The 20,370-nt window shown below is 41.4% G+C and overlaps 1 protein-coding gene across 1 annotated transcript in view; it reads right to left on the bottom strand.

The window, feature by feature from the left end:
- Positions 1-20,370, bottom strand: part of LOC102949488 (1-phosphatidylinositol 4,5-bisphosphate phosphodiesterase epsilon-1) — a 225,516-nt gene that overhangs the window by 33,878 nt on the left and 171,268 nt on the right. Inside the window, 6 exon segments of the mRNA XM_042959866.1 lie at positions 2,015-2,132; positions 3,046-3,167; positions 7,619-7,748; positions 16,162-16,320; positions 18,299-18,415; positions 19,528-19,635. Of these exon segments, the coding sequence (XP_042815800.1) occupies positions 2,015-2,132; positions 3,046-3,167; positions 7,619-7,748; positions 16,162-16,320; positions 18,299-18,415; positions 19,528-19,635 (754 nt within the window).

Raw genomic sequence — 20,370 nt, 5'->3', positions numbered from 1 at the left:
AAGAGTGATTCTTGAGTGTGGGCGTCATTTGTGAACAGAGTAGTCCTCACGCTTGTTCCTGTCACAAAGGACATGCAGGCCATGAGGCTCCTTGACAGGAAAAGGGTTTTATTCTGTCATGAGAACAATGTCACCAGCTGCAAATATGATCCTATTGTACTTTCGGGACAGAAAGTCACGATCTGTGAACTAAACTGAAGTAGCGAGGCTCTTATGTTTCCTCGAAATCTTTGATCGCTGCTTATGGATTCACATTCTCCTTGACAGAATTTGCTGTCCGATAAGCAGCAGCAGTTGCCCAAAGTTTAAAAACAGAACGTGGGAGAAAACTTAAAGTTGAGAAAGTCCTATCTGTGATTTTTTTCCATGTGTGTGAAAAGACCACTATTATTTAATCTTTTAAAAGTTTGTTTATTTATTTTGAGAGTCAGAGACTGTGCGTGTGAGGGAGGGACAGGAAGCGAGGAAAGAGAGAGAGAATCCCAAGCAGGCTCCTAGCTGTCAGTGTTAAGCTCGACTTGGGGCTCGATCTCATGACCGTGAGATCACGACCTGAGCCAAAATCAAGAGTCATCATGATGCTTAACCGACTGAGCCACCCAGGGGTCCCTTACCTAATTTTTTAATACCGTAATACCTTTGTCCTGTTTGCAGGGCAGTGTGAGAAGTGAGGCTTAAGATATGCCTCTGGAGGCTGGGATCTGCGTTCATACACAGCATTGCTATTTTAACTTTCCTCTCCAGACCAAGTTTGTATACCCTGTTTCCCAACATTTTAGATGAATCTCCAGAATCAAGCTGCTGTCCTGTCCTTAGAAATTTTTTACGAGGGAATCCTGTTTTCATAGTATGAGGAGATGAATTTTTCTGACTTTCATATATTTATGGACTTTCCTGTTTTCCCTGCAGCCCCTGCTGCCCCACTTGTGGGACACTCAATTGTGTGAACACACTGAGAGCACACCCTAACAACAGGGGCAGGGTAGTGCAATGGTTAAGAGCAGAGCTTTGGAGATAGACAGGCTTCAGAATCATAGCTCTACCATTTATTAACTGAAATGCACATTTTGTGTGTATGGGGGCATGGTTTATCATCGTAAGTTCACTGTACTTCTAGAAATGGCAAGTTGGGGAAACTTTCTCTCACTGAAATCCCATCCTTGGTCCTTGTGGTTTCAGTGGAGCCTCACTACCCATCTTCAAAGATGAAGAATGTGCCATAGGACCTAGACTGTCAGAGCACTGCATTCTCTGGGCCACAGTGACTGACTGGTTCAGGGATGGGCAGAGGGCTTAATGGAAAACAATGAAACTGGTGCTGAAAGTTCCGGAAGAGACTCTCAGACTGAAGTTAATCTGGAAACATGTGGTGCTAGTCTGTTGCAGCCGCCTTGCCAGCACAAAGGTAATGCAGAGGAGGCAGAATGAGAAATGGGGAGAGAGAAGCCCTGGATCAAGCTGTACCTGAAACTTGAATATCCCTTCATTTTTTAATAGATGAGCCAATAAATTTCTTTTTTGCTTAAGTTAATTTCTACCACTTTTAAACAAAAGAATCTTACTGATAAACTTGGCAACCTTGGGGCAATTACTTCATATCTCTCAGATTTTGCTTTATTTAAAAATGGGGACAAACCCATCTACCTCAGAGAATTAATATGAAATCAGTAACATGACATATATAAAATACTTAGCACAATTTCTGGTACTGAAGGGCTTAATAAATTTTAGCTATTAGATGTCATGAATATTATTATCATTATTATTAATTCTTATGAAAAGACATGATATCTTGAAAATAAACACTTTATGGTATTTTCCTTACCAACATCAAAGCTAATAATAATAATAATTAAAATAATAATAATAATAAATATTTAGAAAGTAGTATAACAATGACTTTGGTAACACAATTTAGTTATTTTGAAAGCATTCACAATGTCCAATTAAATAAATAGCATATTTTTATCTTTTGGTATCTTTAGTTGTTATAGAAGATATTGCCTACTCTTACCTGGAAATTTTACTGCTTGGCAATAGATGACAAGGTCAGAGAGCTCTGGTGCAATCTGTCTGCTTTCTTTTTTATTCTGAGGGAGATAAAACTCTTCTCCCAGTTCCATGTCATAAACCTAACAAGGGAAAAATAACGCCAGTTTACATGGAGAGTACATGCCGCCAACCTCTGAATCCCCAAAGCTTTATCTGTTCCTTTCTCATGTCATCAGTGCATTTCACATTGCTGTGTATCATTCCATATAAACGTCCCAACACACTTCCTAGAGTAAAAGCGTTCTGAGAGTAAGCTCTTCCTCCTCTTCCCCTGGGGCATAGCCCAGTGTCTTCAATGTGGAACAGTCAGTGCATATTTGTTGAATGACTAGGTGATTGAGGATGCGTCTTTTATGGCTCAAATTTTTGACATACCTTATTATCTGGCTCTCTAACGGTGTCTCTGAAACTGTGTCTGCACATTTGCTCAGAGTCTAGTTGAGTGTGAGGCACTGGAAGGCAGGGTCTGGGTGTCTCATTTACATTTCTATTCTCTGCGTCATTCCTCTGTGAACACTTCACAGTCTGGGCCCTGTTTATCTGCCTGGTTATTCCAAACACGTTAAAAATTCTAGAAATTCCTTGAATGTGCCAGGCTGTCCTCCTGGCCTAAATATGTCCTGTTTTTGTTTGCTTGGCCAAATCTTTCTAACATTATCCTCCCTGATGCTCTGACAACCCTGTATAATCACTGGTCTTTGTACTTATCTGTAAGCACTGTTTACCTATTTGTCTCCATCACTAAAGCACCTCCAGTGTCATCTCAGTGCCTGCCACACTGCACACTTTCCGCAGGTATTGGCTGGATTAACCAGTGACTAACCTTCTACAAATGGCAGGTGGGTGTCCCATAGCATCACCATGTGGGCTTTGGCATCTAAGGGAAAGTGAGGGGAAAAGTGAAGGGAAGGGACAGGGAGGGAGTGAAATTCTATCCGATACTGACAAGAGCACCATGGTCCAAGTGTAACTTAACGGAAGCCATTCACCCACCTTTCCTTTGTTGCAAGCAGAGTTATCTGCTTTCTTTATCCTCTTGGGGATTTCTTCATTATACTCAAACTGAAGCTTGTCATTACATGATTTATTTTCAGGTCTGTCTTCTAGAATGTTGTCTGAAAATAAGTTGGCAGGCTTCAGCAAACAAGAACCAAATGTTGCACTTCAGGGCTATGTTGACATCTTTGTAAAGATATCCAGTCACTTGGTGCTTATCTGTTAAGACTGAGGATCTGGCTAGTATGTTACCAAAATGATGGCTTGGGGTATAATTTTTAAAATTTGTTAGATGTGGTATAGGATGTGTTTATTTTTAATTGAATGGACTCATTTACCAGTAGTTTTGGTACCATACAGACATCATTTAATGAGAAGGCTCGTGTCTGTACAGGTAACTAGGACTGTGCAAACCTTACAAAAGACACCCTGTGCCAGAAGATCTTGGTGCACAAGTTAGGGGAGGATTTAGTCGTGGAAGCACTTGTAGATGGTGCATATGTGAGTTAATCACTCTCACTTTAAAATAAGCTATTAGCTTCTTTTACCTCTAGAAATGCCAAAACCTGCAGGAAAAAGATACTGTTATCTGCAATGCATTTTTCACAATTCTACTTAATCGGAAAGTCAAATTTCCATAATTGTTTATGAATTTATTAAGCAAAACTCTTGAGGATAGAAATTAAAATATGTTTAAAAATATGTAAAGCATGACATATGATCTTTTACTTTGCTCTTGTTTTGGTATTTCTATCCAAGTCATCCAAAATGACTTTACGGGTGCCTAGATGGCTCAGTTGGCTGAGTTTCCGACTTCGGCTCAGGTCATGATCTCACGGTTCATGAGTTTGAGCCCCCTCATCGGGCTCTGTGCTCTCAGGGCAGAGTCTGCTTCGGATCCTCTGTCTCCCTCTCTCTCTGCCCCTCCCTCACTCACACATGAGCGTTCTCTCTCTCAAAAATAAACAAACATTAAAAAAATGACTTTACAGGTGTTAGACAATTATTCTCTTAAAATGAAAAACAAGAAAGCTCTCATTTCTCACCCAAGGTTCATTATCTCATCAGACCAAAAATGTTAAGACCAAAATATTCTTATACCAAATAAGGGCCATGCAGGCTGCCAAGAAGTAAATGAGATCAATCATTTTATTACATTTTTACTCATATCAGTGTCACGATGTCATGCTAATTCAAGCCTAAGAAATTGGACACAGAATGCCGACATTCATGCAGTTAAAATGCCCAGTTCGAATGGCTTTACCTTCCTGACTGTTAGGAGCAGGAGAAGCGGTAAGGACATCTGCTATAGAAAAACAGAATCAGAAAGGGGATAAAAGTAAGGAAAATTAAGACAAAAAGCCAGATAAATTGAACTAAGGTATGAAGCAAAGCATAAATAACAATAGCTTAGATTATAAGACAAATTAGACAAGAAATCTGTTGATTTAGTATTTTGACTGTTAGGGATATAAAGTCTAGCAATAAAAAAAAGACAGACATTGTTAATATTAACCATGCTGTCATAGTCACATTACATATTTTCAGTTACTGACTGTTGTTAACATTCCCAATCATGCACTATTTCAAATGGATAGAAATGGATTAATTTGTTAGAGTCATGCAGTCACTGTCACAGAACGTCTGCGTTAAGTTGCAGATTCAAATCTGCACCCTAGGGCTTGTTCAGAGCTAGTCAAGATAAACAGCAAGGTCAGAAGAAAATTAATCTCTATTTATGTAATGAAATTTGATTAAATAAATATTCATGAAGGACTTATTGGCCAAAAGGCAGAGTAGGAGTTTCTGAAACACAAGTGTCTCATGTGCAACTTCCTTTAGCTCTTCTGGACTTAACTTTGTGGTGAGGAATCATCACATTTCTATGGCCCAAAGAGGCTTCCAACTAATTCTCTCATGTTATAGTCATGAAAACTGAGGACCAGAGCTGTCACAGAGGTAACCTGGGCCACCCAAATTGTACAGATGAGCTCTTCACCTGGGACACCTCCGAAGGCAACACTCCCACAATTGCATGTGGAATTTTGAGAGCACATTTATTTCTCTGAGGGGACTGGTCACAGCTCTAATCTCCTTCCCAAAGGGACTCATCATTACAAGAAGCTGAGAAACCTTTGAGGTCCCCCATATGAAACTCCAAATGGTTCTACCCATGGCAGGCAGGTTTCTGCTGCCTTCTCATCTCAACTGGAGGACGCGAAGATGTAGAGGTGAGTGTGTGAGGTACAGAGGTGAGTGAAGGCACAACTGAGAATGCAGGATTGACAGAGCATTTAACTGTGGCATGAGAGAGCCTCAACACGACATGTTTAAACCAGTCACAACATAACTATAAGGCCAGTTTGGGAATCTGCCAGTCGGAGGAATCTTTCAATGAAACGGGAAATATCTAGGTGGCGGCAGTGGCCTTCATAGATCATAGATGTTAGTGCTAGAATAAGGGAGAACATCACCCAACACTGAACAGAATCTTTTTGTTACACATCTGAGGGACCTAAGGCCTAGAGTGGAGATAGGACATTGACCCAACGTCTCCTAGTTTACTGAGTCAGGACCTGGTGGGGCCCCCTTTTCACCTGTATCCCACCTCAGTACATATAGGTTTCTTTTTTTCTTTTCATATAGGTTTTTAAAAAGCATGAAACTATCTTAGAAATTCAGTGGGATAGGGCTTAAATTTTACTCTCCCTAACTGAAATAAATAAATACCAGATCATTTTGTTATTTGCATTATCAAAAATTCCTATAACAACACTAATAATTAAGAAAAGCCTTTCCTGGGGCGCCTGAGTGGCTGAGTCAGTTGAGTGTCTGACTCTTGATTTCGACTCAGGTCTTGATCTCAGGGCAGGTTCATGGGTTTAAGTCCTGCATCAGGCTCTGTGCTGGCAGTGCAGAGCCTGCTGGGAATTCTCTCTTTCTCTCTCTCTCTCTCTCTCTCTCTCTCTCTCTCTCTCTTTCTCTCTGCTCCTCCCCTGCTTGTGCTCTCTCTCAAAATAAATAAACTTAAATATATATAGATATAGATATAGATATAGATATAGATATAGATATAGATATATAGATATATATAGGCCTTTCTTTTGTGTTCTGAAAAGTACAGAAAAAACATGGGAGTAATTTATGATAAAGAGTGAATTTATCTTCCAGCAAATAAAGCTCTCACAGGGCATCTGACATCTGGATTGGTTGATCTCTTACGTGTGGTTTTCGTTTCTTATCTGAATAAATTTGTTCTTCTGAAACAACATCACCATAACTGTAATGGAAATCCATGGGGAAGAATAAGTCAATATAAGAATATTCATATTCCCACAACTATTCAGGAATAGGATACAAGAAATCATCTTGATTCCTTTTCATCTTCCTCTTCTTTCTACTTCCCCTTTAGAGTATAAGCTCCTCACATTAACTGATGGGATTTCAGTCAAGTAAATTTGGCTTTTAGTTGATGGTATGAAGCGATCAACTATTACTAAGGACAAATATTAAATGGACATAGGCTAGTATTGTATTTGGGAAGCAAAAAGAGGCTGGGCTGTAACTGCTGGCCATGAAAGAGGCTCATGAAACAGGATATAACTAGGGGGCAATCCTGGAGCATAAGCAACAGATATTTGGAGGAGGGTAGCTCGGCTGTCTTAATGCCAAGGGTAAATGGTTGCTGGTCTGGGCATACCTACATATGAGCAAACAATTATCCTCCACAGAAGCCATATATTCTACACATACAATGTTATTTTTATAAATAGGAACTTAAGCATTTTTTCATTATTACATTACTTTTCACAAGTTGCTAAAATGCAACAGTCTACCATCAGCAATGGTACCTAGAAAACATTTTGCAATCTATAACTAATTTGGTACAAATGAGACACCCCTGAAACCTAATTCTCATATAACAGGAATCCTTCACCTATAATCTGTGGATGACTTCATTCATGTGACTTTTTTTGTATTGTGCCATTAGGCTCACCCATGTTTTGTCCCTTTGGTGGAGCCAGAAGGAAATATCTTGTTGGGTTAGTAATGTGAGAACTAGGAAGAGGGGGAAGGGAAATGCTGCTTTTTTTCCGTATACTTTTTACAAAGCAGGAGTGAAGGCGGTGAGAGGGAGGAGTGGAGAGCACAGAACCATGATGCTGCCCCCTGCAGGTGGTGAGGGGCGAGAACAGCCAGCAGCCACAATGTCTGCCAAGTACATCAGCCACGTCAGAAACTGAAAGGGTGAGAATGAGGTCTCTCTGTTGCAATTCCAACTTTTCCTCCAGGAACCCACTCAGGAATGACCCCTGTGTTGGCTCTCCACACCCTCTTCTTCTTTCCTTGAATGTTGGCTGCAGTGGCTAAGAGAATCCCCTTCCTTCCTTGGTCCTCATCACTAAGCCACGGGATTCAGGAATTCTTGGACAGTTACTACAACAATCTGCTATTGCTGGTCTGTGGAATGACAGACTCATTTTGGGGGGAAAATGACACAAAAAAACCCCACAACAGAAAATCACCCAAGCATTTCCCCGCACACAGCATACGGTTGTGTCTCTCTTACCATCAGACAGGGATTCATAGTCGTAATCATATTCGTCTTCTTCATCCTCCTCTTCCTCGTTATTAGCCGGTGGGGGGTTGGCATTCCCACCATTGTAAGCCTGAGCTTGCATGGATGCTAACTGATGAGCCTGTAAGATATCAGTAATTAAAGACCGCAGATGCTAATAAGCTCCTGAGGTTTCCTTCATAGCCTTCAAAATGATCACTTAATGCTTGCCACAGTCACAAAAAGTGGCTTAAGCTATTTTGATTCATTTGAGAGAGAAAACAAAAATCTAAATTCACCTAAAGTACAACATCAATATTTGGGCAAATGTTAACATCCCTACAATCCAGCAGCTTTTAGAAACAATCACAAGGAATCATATATAGTGCCAGACACCCCAGTTCCCCAGGGGCAAGCCCTACAGGACATATCTTGCTGCTGTGGAGAACCGCCATCACTCCCAAATGATGAAGGAAGGAGCGAATCAGCTCATCAGTGTTGGAAAAGTAAATCTCTGCTAAGAAACTGTTGTCTCTTTTTTGCCCTTAAAATAATATCTAAAGGCCTTTGACCTGGAGAAAAAGGTTAGAATCCCTATGGAGAATGACACTGAACAAACAGTTGTCGGTTTAAATAAAGTTCTTTCAACAGTTCTTTCAAAGTTCTTTATATGAACCATCAATCAGATTAACAAAAGCTCAGAAACTTCTAGAAACTTGATGCTACGAGGGAGATTGTGTGTCTCTATATTTGACTTCCTTATATTACTTATATTTGAATCACCTGGGAGGTGATTTCACGGGATACAAGGTTAATATAGGTCTGGGAACTTAGCATAGGAAGTAAGCAGAAATGGAGGAAAAGTTACTTGCATGAATTCAAAACAAGAAACAAATCTAAAATCCAACAGTAGAAGAATGAGGTCAGTAAACTATGGTGGTGTATCTGCTTGAAAAAAATTAGACTTGAAAAAATAATTGTGAGATATATTTGTTGAACAGGATATAGAATTGTATGTATAAATATAAATGTAAATGTATATACAATTCGAAATCATTTGTTTCATGTCTATATATTTCTGTCTATCCATAATGATTACAATTACATAAAATGATACATAATACATCATAATACATATGTTGCTGCATAATATAGCAGGGATTCTTGACCTATTGTTGTGGCACAAACCCCTTAGGTCATCTGCTGAGGTAGGATTCCTTCTCAGAATGACATCTTATTTTATCCTATTTTTTCAAAGTTTATTTATTTATTTTGAGAGACACAGAGAGAGAGACAGAATCCTAAGCAGACTCCACGCTACCAGTGCAGAGCCCAATTTGGGGCTCAAACTCACGAACTGTGAGATCATGACCTGAGCCTAGATCGAGTCGGATGCTTAACCGACTGAGCCACCCAGAACCCCCCCCTAGAATGACATTTTAAAGTTTATTTTTATTTTGAGAGACAGAAAGAGAGCATGAGCGGGGGGAGGGGTAAAGAGATCGGGAGAGAGAAAATCCCAGAGAGAGAGCCGAAATCAAGAGTTGGACACTTAACCAACTGAGCCACCCAGGCACCTTTTCAGAATGATATTTTAAATGAATAAAACCAAATACAAAATATTACCAAAAAAATGTTGAATACAGCTATCAAATTATTAAAAAATAAATTTGTGCTTATAGGAATATATGTTTAGTAACACAGATAAAAATGTATAATGGTAAGTCCAGTAACATTTTGAAATAGTGGTTAGCATAAATAATTCTTGGAGATATTAGCAACAACTGTGATGTAATATAAAAACTATAATTTCAGGGTCACTGGGTGGCTCAGTCGGTTAAGCGTTCGACTTCGGCTCAGGTCATGATCTCACAGTTTGGGAGTTTGAGCCCTGTGTCGGGCTCTGCCCTGACAGTGCAGAGCCTGCTTGGGATTCTCTCTCTCTCCCCCCCTCTCTCTCTGCCACTTGTGCTCTCTGTATCTCTCAAAATAAATAAATAAACTTAGAAAAAACCCTATAATTTTTATTGCTGATGAAGACCTAAGAACTGCCAATGTTACTGTGGTTTATTCCTTTATTATTGGAAGAAATGCTAAATTTTAGTTAGAGGTTAGTGCAAAGGGGATGTAATTTTTTCTTCTTCTAAATTCACGGACCCTTGATTTCTGTCTGTTGATGTGTTATCAAGGTTAAGAACCCCTGTAATAAGGGTATATTTGGCACTGGAATTATGTATGTTTTAAAATAAAATAATTCTCTATTCCCTAAATTTTCTGAAATGTGGTTATATTACTTTTACAACATAAAATGTATACATAAGGAAGAAACAATTTAGGCTGTGTCTATATCCACATAAAATATTTTACAATATAGCTCACTTTACACAACTGAACATTGTTTCAGCTGGGATTTCTCAAAGTGGGTTTTATGGAACACTAGTTCCATGGGTATTAACAGCTGTTAGGTAAAAACTGACAATTACAGTAACCACAAAACAAAATGGGAGGTTGGAAACAGCACTTAAACAAACTGAGACAGACACATTCTTGCTACAGGGTTTCACATTGCCTTCATTGAATATGCTAGAGGGCACTGTGATTCTTCAAAGATCTCCAGTACAGCATTTCCCACCCTTTTTTAACCAGGGATTTCCTCCCCCCCCCCTTTTCTCAGCGTGTCTCACAGGATTGGTGTTCTTCAAAACTTTGGGAAAGCTACTCTAGGCACAAGGGAGCCACAAAAGCAAGTCTATTTGTCATGGGTAAGAGAAGGGCCTTGATGCAGCAGGCATTCAAGGTAGAGCCAAAGGGCTGGGAATGATGAGGCAAACAGCCTGGTAGACCCACTGGCAGACAAGTGTGAGAACCATATGATGGGAGAGGCGCTGCGCAAAGATCCTGGGACTGGCGATATCAGAAAGCAGTGTGTCAAGGTCCCTTAAATTCCCAAACACTTCCACCAATGCAGGAAGTATGGAGATGTGGCCAAAAGGATAACTAGGAGCTGACATCCTTATTTTTTGCAATACCCAGCTTACCCTGAGGCAGAAAAACAGGATCTTAGCCCTTGATTAAAACAATTCAGGGGCACCTGGGGGGCTCAGTCGGCAGAGCATCTGACTTCGACTCAGGTCATCATCTCACGGTTCATAAGTTCAAGCCCCATGTCAGGCTCCCTGCTGTCAGCGCAGAGCCCACTTCAGATTCTCTGTCCCCCTTTCTCTCTGCCCCTCCCCTGCTTGTGCTCGCTCTCTCTGTCTCAAAAATAAATAAATGTTAAAAACAAACAAACAAAAAACAATTCAGATATAGGTCAGGGGGTTGGAGTTAGGGGCCAGACGAGGAGACTGTGCCAGATGGGTCTAGGTGGGGCCATGTCTTACTCTGCTCTGCTCCCCTGGTACCTAGGACAGTCCCTGTCATCTAGTATGAATTGTTTGAGTCTGGCAGGTTGGAGCACGGGAGATCAAGGTGAGAAAACTGGATATCTGGTGGGATGTAGTTAGGGGGTCTTCATAAGAGCCTCAGCATGAGTGTGAGGCAGATGGAAGGCTTCAGAAATTCCCCCCTTGCTCTGAGTCAATCCACCCTTGCTGAGGCTGAGCTCCTTGTGTGGCAATGACCCAGGTAATTCAGGGGTTGGTCTGAACACACTGGGGCTCTAGACACTCAATCGTCCAGTCTTGTGCGAGCTCAGATCACCAGGTCTGCACCCACAACCTACCAGACTGAAACACCTTGCGGGTATGATTGTCAGTAGTCCCTGGGAGATCGTGGGAGCTGGAAGTGGTCTTAGAAAACTAGAAGTGGGATTACACTGTTCTGTTTTTCCAACAGGAGGAAGGGGCAAATTGCAGAAATTACATAGTGGGGAGTATCAGGGTGATAGCCGACAAAATCAGAATGGATTATTAATTTGTTGGTTGTGAGAACACAGAAGAAAGAGGTGATTATCAAGGGTTAGTATGGGTTTACTAATAACACATTTCCAGAACACTCAGTTCTTTAGATTCTGGGGAAATGTGGGCTGCAAAAGAGGAGAGCACTAGACAGGAGTGATGGTTACCTAAGAAGGACCACAGGGCTCTCTGCTTGGTAATCTGGCTCAAGGGCAACTTGGAATGAAGGCACCACTAGAAAAACTGCCAATAAATGCACTGGATATCAGAAGTCCAAATTCACAAAGAACCTTTCGTACTGTGATGGCATGCCGAAACCGAAGAAGAGCAAATTTAACAGAGATAAATGTGAGGCTCCTGCCCATGAAAGATTAAAATCAATGGTCAACCTGGAAAAATGGGAGACCAGCCAAAGAACAGTCCATGTGAAAATAACTGAACTCTTTTTGTTTTCCACAAACTCAACAAGAGCCCCGTGTGCACCAAAGAATTTTAAAAGTGAGAACAGTCCTAGGCTGCATTAACTGAGGTATGAAGTACAAGTGAAGAGAGGTGATGGCTTCACTGTCCTTGTGCGGTCAGACCCTATCTGGAGTACGGACTTGTTCTGGAAATCACATTTTAAGATCAGCAAATTCAAGAATATCCACAAATTTAAGAATATCCAAACATTCTTAATGGAAAGTAAAGAGTCTTAGCAGCCATATCCTATGAGAAACAGTTGACGCAACAAGAATGTTTAGTTTGGAGAAGAGAAAAGCTGGTGGGGAGACACATGCTAGCTCTCTAGGTCTGGAATTAGTCTGTGCAGCTGCAGAGGGAAGAAGTTGTGCCAAGGAGTAGGAGGAACAGGAAGGAAGGCTGGGCTCAACATAAAGAAGACTTCTGAAATAGCACAATGTATTCATTTGTGAATTGGAGGCTGTGTAAGTAACTGCAAGCCACTGCAGAGAATGGGAAGGGCAACAGCAACAACATTCAAGCGCATCTCGAAGACCACAGAGGTATGCACACGGCGGCTGTGTCTACCTGGCAGTCAGGAGTGGGCAGTAGTTGCTGAGTAAACAAAACAGCACGGAGGAACAGTGTTGTAGAAGAAAAAGCACCCTGTGCTGGGTAGTGAGTTACTGATGCATCATCTGAGGAGGGCCAGGCAGTGGGGAACACATGCTAATGTTTTAGTTGAATGACTTCAAACAATGACTTCTCATGGCCCCTGGAACCCTCATAATGGCAGGCTTTCTGGAGCAGCTTTGAGAGCACAGACCTGGACACAGGGAAACCTAGCAGAGGGCTCAAACTGGTGGCCCTCAGGGCTGACTTCACCTCCAGACCAGACTGGTTTGGCTGGCACAATGTTTTAAAAAGAATTCAATTAGGGGTGCCTGGGTGGCTCAGTCAGTTGAGCGTCTGACTTCGGCTCAGGTCATGATCTCACACTTGTGAGTTCGAGCCCCATGTCAGGCTCTGTGCTGACAGCTCGGAGCCTGGAGCCTGTTTCAGATGCTGTGCCTCCCTCTCTCTCTGCCCCTCCCCCACTCAGATTCTGTTTCTCTCCCCCCCCCTCAAAATAAATAAACATAATAAAAATTTTTTTGAAAAGAATTTAATTAGAGCTGTTCATTTATGAGGGCATGCATGCTCCACTCTGTCTTGGCTGCTTCCAACTGTCATGTAGCCACCTGTCCCCTCATATTTATGTTGCTTGACCCCTGAGGATGGGGGGTTTTGCAACTCTTGGCCTAGAGCTGTGTGCCATCTTCAAACTGTGTGCCTCCAGGGTACACAAAGACATCTAGGGATGTTCAGCTTCATATATTTTTAAAGGAATCAATTTCTAGATTCAGTATCTTCAACTTCCGTGTGTACTTTTCAAAAAACAGGACTGCCTGCAAACAAGCTTATGGTTGGCTGGTTCTCCCTTCCCCATACTCTTGTCCTAACTGTTCTTTTCTGGCTTTATAAAAGGAACGTATAACTTTCATTTACCAATAAAAAAATCTGTGATGCATGAGATGAGATGAAAACCACCTAAGGCAGCAAAGGGTCACTGGAGAATGCAGGGCTCCTGAGAGTCTGGAGAAGCTAAGGGCAGGTGGGGGGGATCTTATTTCATCTAGGCAACGAGAATGTTCAAGGCTTCATGCCTTTCTCTCTCTTTCTCTCTCTCTCTCTTTCCTACCCTCCCTTCCCTTCATCTGTCCACCTATCTTAGAAATAATATTCAAAAGTGTGATGGTCATCTTAGGGTTAATACAATGTTTACTTGAGTGAAAAAAAAATAAAGTCAGACTTTTTCTGACCAAACGTCATCTGGCTGACTGTGCTGATTTCTTTGATAATGAGGACTGTTTTGTACATTATATTGATATATAGTTAATGTCATCTGTATTTACATATAATAAATATTACGTTTGAAAACATATCCTTTGTAACTATTTACACTTGTGATAAAATTTCTAATGTCAACTTAAAAATGTATGAAAAGGGGAAAAACGTGTGAGAGTTAGAGTTTCTTTTTTTTTTCCTTCAAAGTTTTATTTAAGTTCTGGTTAGTTAACATATAGTGTAATATTGGTTTCAGGAGAGGAAAGTTTTTCAAAAATCTTTTAAGCGAATCTTGAGCAAAAAAGGTTTGCCGGGCATAGTTCTAGAGGATCCATGGTAATCCTGAGCCTCTCCAGTTAGGGCAACACTGACCAGTAGGGATCCCTTGGCTGGAATGGTTTGGGGCACTTTCTGTAAGTATCTGTTTTCAGAAGGGTAAGTCTAAAGATGATGGAGCTTCCGGCCTCATCCTCCCCTGCCCTGAGGGCATCTGGAGTAACTGGGCACATGGTGAATCACTGACTTTACTAAGTGATGTAACATAAGCTCCTAACTCAGCCTGGACTTTGGGCCGTCTGGAATCCCACTGCAGGTGAGCGGGGCAGCCTGGGGATTGCCTGGTACTTACTCAGCAGATGACAAGATTCTTGAAGGGCCCCTCAGGGAAGCAGTAATGTTCTAGGAATGGCAAGATATGCTGGAAACAGGGACTGAGATGTGGGACAATGAAATGTTTCCAGAGTGGTCTGCAATTCTGGCAGGGGTCCCATGATTCACTTTAGGAAAGATTTTGTGAGATTTTCGTGTCAGAAGAATCTTGTGCTCTAGTTACCTTCACATTCCCATATTATAGAGGAAGAAATGGAGACCCAGAAAGTTTGACTGGCCCATGGTCACGTGGCTGGTCTGTGACAGAGACAGTGACTAAAAACTGGTATCTCAGCTCTATATCTAACGCTCCTTCTGTAGAACCATGCTATATATCACTCGGCTTCAAACTCAGGCCCTTACCTGTGAGTTCTACAAATTAGGGCTTTTAGAAGGTTTGATGAATGTCCCAAATGGACTACTGAACTAGGTATAACTGGATACTTGACTCAATTTGACTTGGCATTTTTTTATTAACGACTTTGCACAAGGCTCCAAACTTGTTGGACTCATAGAACCTTCTGCAGGGGCGCCTGGGTGTCTCAGTTGGTTAAGCGTCTGACTTCGGGTCAGGTCATGATCTTGTGGTTTGTGGGTTCAAGCTCCGCATCAGGCTCTGTGCTAACAGCTCAGAGCCTGGAGCCTGTTTCTGATTCTGTGTCTCCTCCTCTCTCTGCCCGACCCCCGCCATGCTCATGCTCTGTCTCTGCCTCTCAATAATAAATAAATGTTAAAAAAAAAAAAAAAAAGAATCCTTCTGCTAATTTCTCAGTTCTCTGGAAGCCTCTGAAACAGGAATGCAATAAGGCCTGGAGGCTTGGAGGTGATAGCATGGACAGAAATTAAGAGCCATTGGCCACGACCTAGGTTGAGCTCTGGATCGTCCCTGCTGCTGAAACGGCACCACTGTACTGAGCTTCGTGCAGCAACTCTTGTTGTTAAGTTTCAAAAGTGGTGTTTTAGGGTCAATAATAAAGACAGAGGCCTAAATAGAACAGATAGTTTGGCAGCTGGCATTCTGTGTGATGAGTGCAACCTGGCATATGAACTCAGTGGCCCTGGAGCTACACTTCTTCATGGATCTTTGGGCCAAAGGCTCTTTACACAAGCAGGTTTGTGATACTTGGGAAGTAGATCTCTGTGGGTGAGATCGGTATGGGAGTGCCCTGGAGTCCACAAGCTACGGTGATACCTTGTGCCAACTTCCATGCTGGGACCACGGGGCTGCTGGTATTGGGATTCCACTACCGACCTCAGGAGTCACAGCCCCTGGTCCAAGTGCTCCTCCTACAGGGTGGGGTGCTTCTCTAAGGGTGGGGGAGGGTTCCCTATACAGGGGTGCTTTACCTAATGGGAACCATGGCAACCACTTTGGGATTGACAGCTATGAAGTCTAGGTCTAGAGACAAGAGTCACACATTATCCCGTTCAGAGTAATTTAAATAATGAGATACATTCTACATGAGAAATTAATTTCATGACATAAAATTCTAGGTGAGGAAGGGGACAGTATTTATGAGTCTAGTAAAGGGAAAGCCAAAGTTCAAACTTGTCATTCCAGGAAACTCAACTGTCACAAAACTGGTTACCCTGCAGGTCTTCTGAAAGGTCAGAAGAATAACATTGATTTCTTTGTTCTGGGCACACAGCATACCCCTAGCCTCTATGATGAGAGAATACCTTTTGCTTTAAGATATCCACTGGTGTTTGGTGGGCTTTTAGCTTCTTATTTTTAAGGAGCACTTTCCTCCTAAGTTGGTCGGGTGAGGGAAGCATTGGGTCATCTGAGAAATCACTCTCAAACAGGAACTTAGCCACCAGTTTTTCTCCAAACACACTCTGAAAGGAATAAAGGAAAACACACGATCAGTGCCTTTTACCTACGCTTGGGTAATTCAACTAGATATTTCAGCTCATTTGAATTGTTCTGCAAATCCTAGGAAGAGAAAGTAGGAAAGAAGTGGTGTCTCTCCTCCCCGCCAACAGTTTCTTACTGGAAGGAAGGGAGGTGGCTGGAAGGTCAGAAGGAGAGGTCTAGGCCATTCCCCAGGTGGGGCCAGCTCTAACTATTTAGGAAGGTCCTTTAGGGTCTGATACACTAAAGAAAGAAAAGGAGATTCAATTAGAGGCTGTGGTTTATAGAACACAATCTGTTCCAGATGTGAGTTAGATGTCAAAAGGATAGAAACCTTGAGGTAGGTAAGGAGTGGGGACGAGGTTGAAAGATAATGGGGAGAATGTGCTATACAGTCTTCTCACAAAGATTTTATGAGCATTGGCCTCTGAAGGGGAATGTGTATCTTCAAGGAGGCGGGCGGTGGGAGTAGGCACAAGACAATCCATTGAGGTGAGGGTAGAAAATACAGCAGTTTCTAATTCTAGTAAATTTTTAACTAAAAAAGAACAAAAATGAAGCTTATTAGTGTCTCATGTATCTTTGCCTCATTAATGGAGTTGAGAAATGGGTACCACCATTTGGCAAGAGCACCTGTTCTGTCTGCACACGTTTCTTCGTAAGCTGTCTTTATCAGCTGCTACAGCCATTAACATCAAACACTGAAGTAATAAACTAAACTTAAAACCAGACATACAAGTCACAGATCACAAAAATTTAAAAAACAATGAATGTCTTCAATCACATTACTCCCACTGAAAACAGTAATACATTTATTGTTAAAATTTTTATGAGACCAAAAGGGATTTTGTACCATTAATAAATAATAGTATAAGAATAATTCTTTACTTCATCTTTTTATGTTATTCCCTTTCATATTCTATTTTTGTGTGTTTTATTAATGTATAAAATATGTTAATAAGTAGGATATATGTATAGTTTATGAATAAGTCAATAAGCGTACAATAGGAATACATATACTACAGTATTTTACTGATGGATACAATCAAAAAAGTTGAGGAGGAGCCTGAGTGGATCACTAGGTTAAGCGTCTGACTCTTGGTTTTGGCTCAGGTCATGATCTCAGGGTCGTGAGACTGAGCTAGGGCTCTGCACTGGGCATGGAGCCTGATTAAGATTCTCTCTCTCTCTCTCTCTCTCTCTCTCTCTCTCCCTCTACTCCTCCCTACCAGTCACACATGTGCATACATTCTACTTCTCTCTCTAAAAAAAAAAAAAAAAAAAGTTGAGACCATTATTCTAAATGATGGCAAAAAAAAAAAAAAGTCAATATGAAAAGCTAATTAGTTTTGTTGGCATAAGTATTTGGGGACATTTTCCTCTGCCCATGCCCCTCCCTCCTCCTGATAGCCTTATTTCCATAAATGCCTCAATCAATGGAGGAAGGGGGAAGTATAAAGGAATATTTTCCCCTAAATCTGTCTGCATGATAGTTTGCCTATATAAGGAAGAACCAAGTGTTATAGCAACTGTTTTGGCTGGTCTAAGGTCTTTGCCAAATTGGATCCCTCTATCTGTAGTGTTAGACACAGGAAAATTTCACTTATTTGCCCTGAGATATTTTCAGTTTTCCACATACAACTGACAGGTGACATCCCAGCATCCCTGATTTGTGGTACCAGAAGCATTGGAGAGTTGGTCTCTCCTTATCTCCTAAGGCTTTCTGGATGGAAATGGTTAGGAGACCACAGAACAATGCTTCTATCACTTCAGCTGAAAAGATGGACCATTCAAGAGAAAGTCCAAGCTCCCATGGCACCCTCAATTCTTAGGTCTGAGGGACCCTAATTGTGCTTCATGGCTGAGGTCCAGCTGTCATGTGGTCCATGGTGGCTCCATATAAAAGCAACAGTTAGAAGGCAAAGGCCAAGATACCATCCTGCCTCTTAGCTTATAGCTTACCTTGAAAATTTCTGCCATTTTTCGTTGCTGAGGCAATGAGCAGTGGTTCTCAATCGATATGATGATGGGCAGGTCAGAGTTGACAAAGGCACTGCGTTCAATGGCTTCAACCACCTCCTACGGGAGCCAGAAGAGCTCATTAGAGTCCAGATGTCCTCCAGATGTATCAGAAGGCCAGTTACTTATAGCCACAGAGAGCATATAAATTGTTGTATGCAGAAAATTCTGGCCAAAATGGTTTTATTTTTTTCAAAGGTATTTTCAAATTAAGCAAGATGATAGGCAGTTTTCTGTGAATACATTAAACTGTTCATACTGAGTTTTGTTTACATACTTTATAAGGAACTTATATATTTTATTAGTATGCCAAATCTAATAAATCAGTATGTATACTGATTACATTATAGGTAAAAGGTACTGTGTTGGTTACAGCATCAAAATGATAAGGCTTAAGATACTTTTCTGTTTTCAAAGAGTTTGTAATCAATCTACTTGGGACAATAAGACATATATACATATACTCATGTGTGCACGTAAACACAGTTATCAAATCTTCCTTCTCTCAATATAGAGTACAAAAGTTTCAGGAGAGATGAATAGGAAGATGAGCTAAAGAGAAAATGCATTTTAGCTATCCAGTCTACATATAAGACAGAAATAATAGTATTCCATTCCAGCCCGGCCACAGTTCAGAGAAAAATGATTTTACACAACGAAAAACACTGAATGAGGATAGTAATTGCACAATGAATGAATAAACTATCTAGAATTCGAAACAATAATCCAAGGAGCCTAGTCTTCCTGGGTGACCGACCTCCCCAAGTAGAACCAATTTTCATTACTTTGTAATATTATTTAATCATCTCCCAACACATGATGTTGGTCTTTGTCAGCAGGACACCAGGATAAATGACCTTTAATTCCTGTAGCAAGAGCAAAGCTCCTGCCTTTTATATATCATCTTAGGATGTAAAAATTGCAACAATATAATTACAAGGTAACTCATTTCAGGTCCTGGTTATTAAGCTCTGGTTGAGTGAGAACTTAATGGGAGTTCTAGATCAACTCCCAGAAAAATGGACATGTGCACATCCCATACAGTTTCGGGAAGTCTACAGACTCGGGACAAGAACCCCAACTTAAGGTGTGATTGGAAGAGTCACTCACAGAAAAGGCGCACAAAGACAGTGACTCCCTGATGGGATTTAGGGACCGTTAGGAAGCGTTACCTTGAAGGGGATCTTGGTTGTCAGCGTGTGTCCATGATAGATGATGGGCAACCCGTCGTCTCCATCCCAACAATCCAGCTCTATGCTCCTACAGCCTTGCAGGAGGACCTGTGTGATTAACGAACACATCCAGCCCGCATGAGCAAAGGGACACAGGGCCTCAGATGCTGCCCGGCATGTGCTTCTACCTATCAGTGTTCACATTCAGGAGGGTGTAAGATCTAAAATAAATCCTGCATTTGGGCCAAAAGCCGCAATTCATTAGGGGAGACAACAGATGATGGTGGAAAGAGTGTTTACCAGAGCTGAATACTATCAGAAGGTAAAATTTGATAGCAAAATCATAGGACTATTTTCCCAGCGACTATGGTCCCTTGAGGGACCGACACACAGTACATCCTGAAATGAGAGAGCCAGGCCAGTGCTCTATCTGGGCAAATATCGGTGGAGATGAAGGGGCTATTGCTGCAGCCCAAAGGAAATGAGGCCACTGATTCTTTAATGGCCTGGCTAAACATTTGTACGACTGTAATCAGAATAAAATCCTCTCTGTTTAGACCAAATTCTGCTATCAGCTAATGCCTTCACTAGGAACACATAGCACGTTAAGACTAGAAGCAAGCAGTCCTCAAGGATTTGCCTTATTGTCTACAGAGGCAAATAATGCACAAACTGCCCTTTTCCATGCCCATGGTATCATCAGTAACCAATCAACATCCTTGCCCCTTAAGCTTTGGTATGTTTATCTCTCAACCTCGGCAGGAAAGTGCTTCAGGAAACACCCTGATGAATTAGAGGAGATGACACCTATTTGCCATCCCAGATGTAGAGCTGGAAGCAGAG

This window comes from Panthera tigris, chromosome D2 (assembly GCF_018350195.1).
Source record: "Panthera tigris isolate Pti1 chromosome D2, P.tigris_Pti1_mat1.1, whole genome shotgun sequence".
NCBI lineage: Eukaryota > Metazoa > Chordata > Mammalia > Carnivora > Felidae > Panthera > Panthera tigris.
This window is presented reverse-complemented; position numbering and strand designations above follow the sequence as displayed.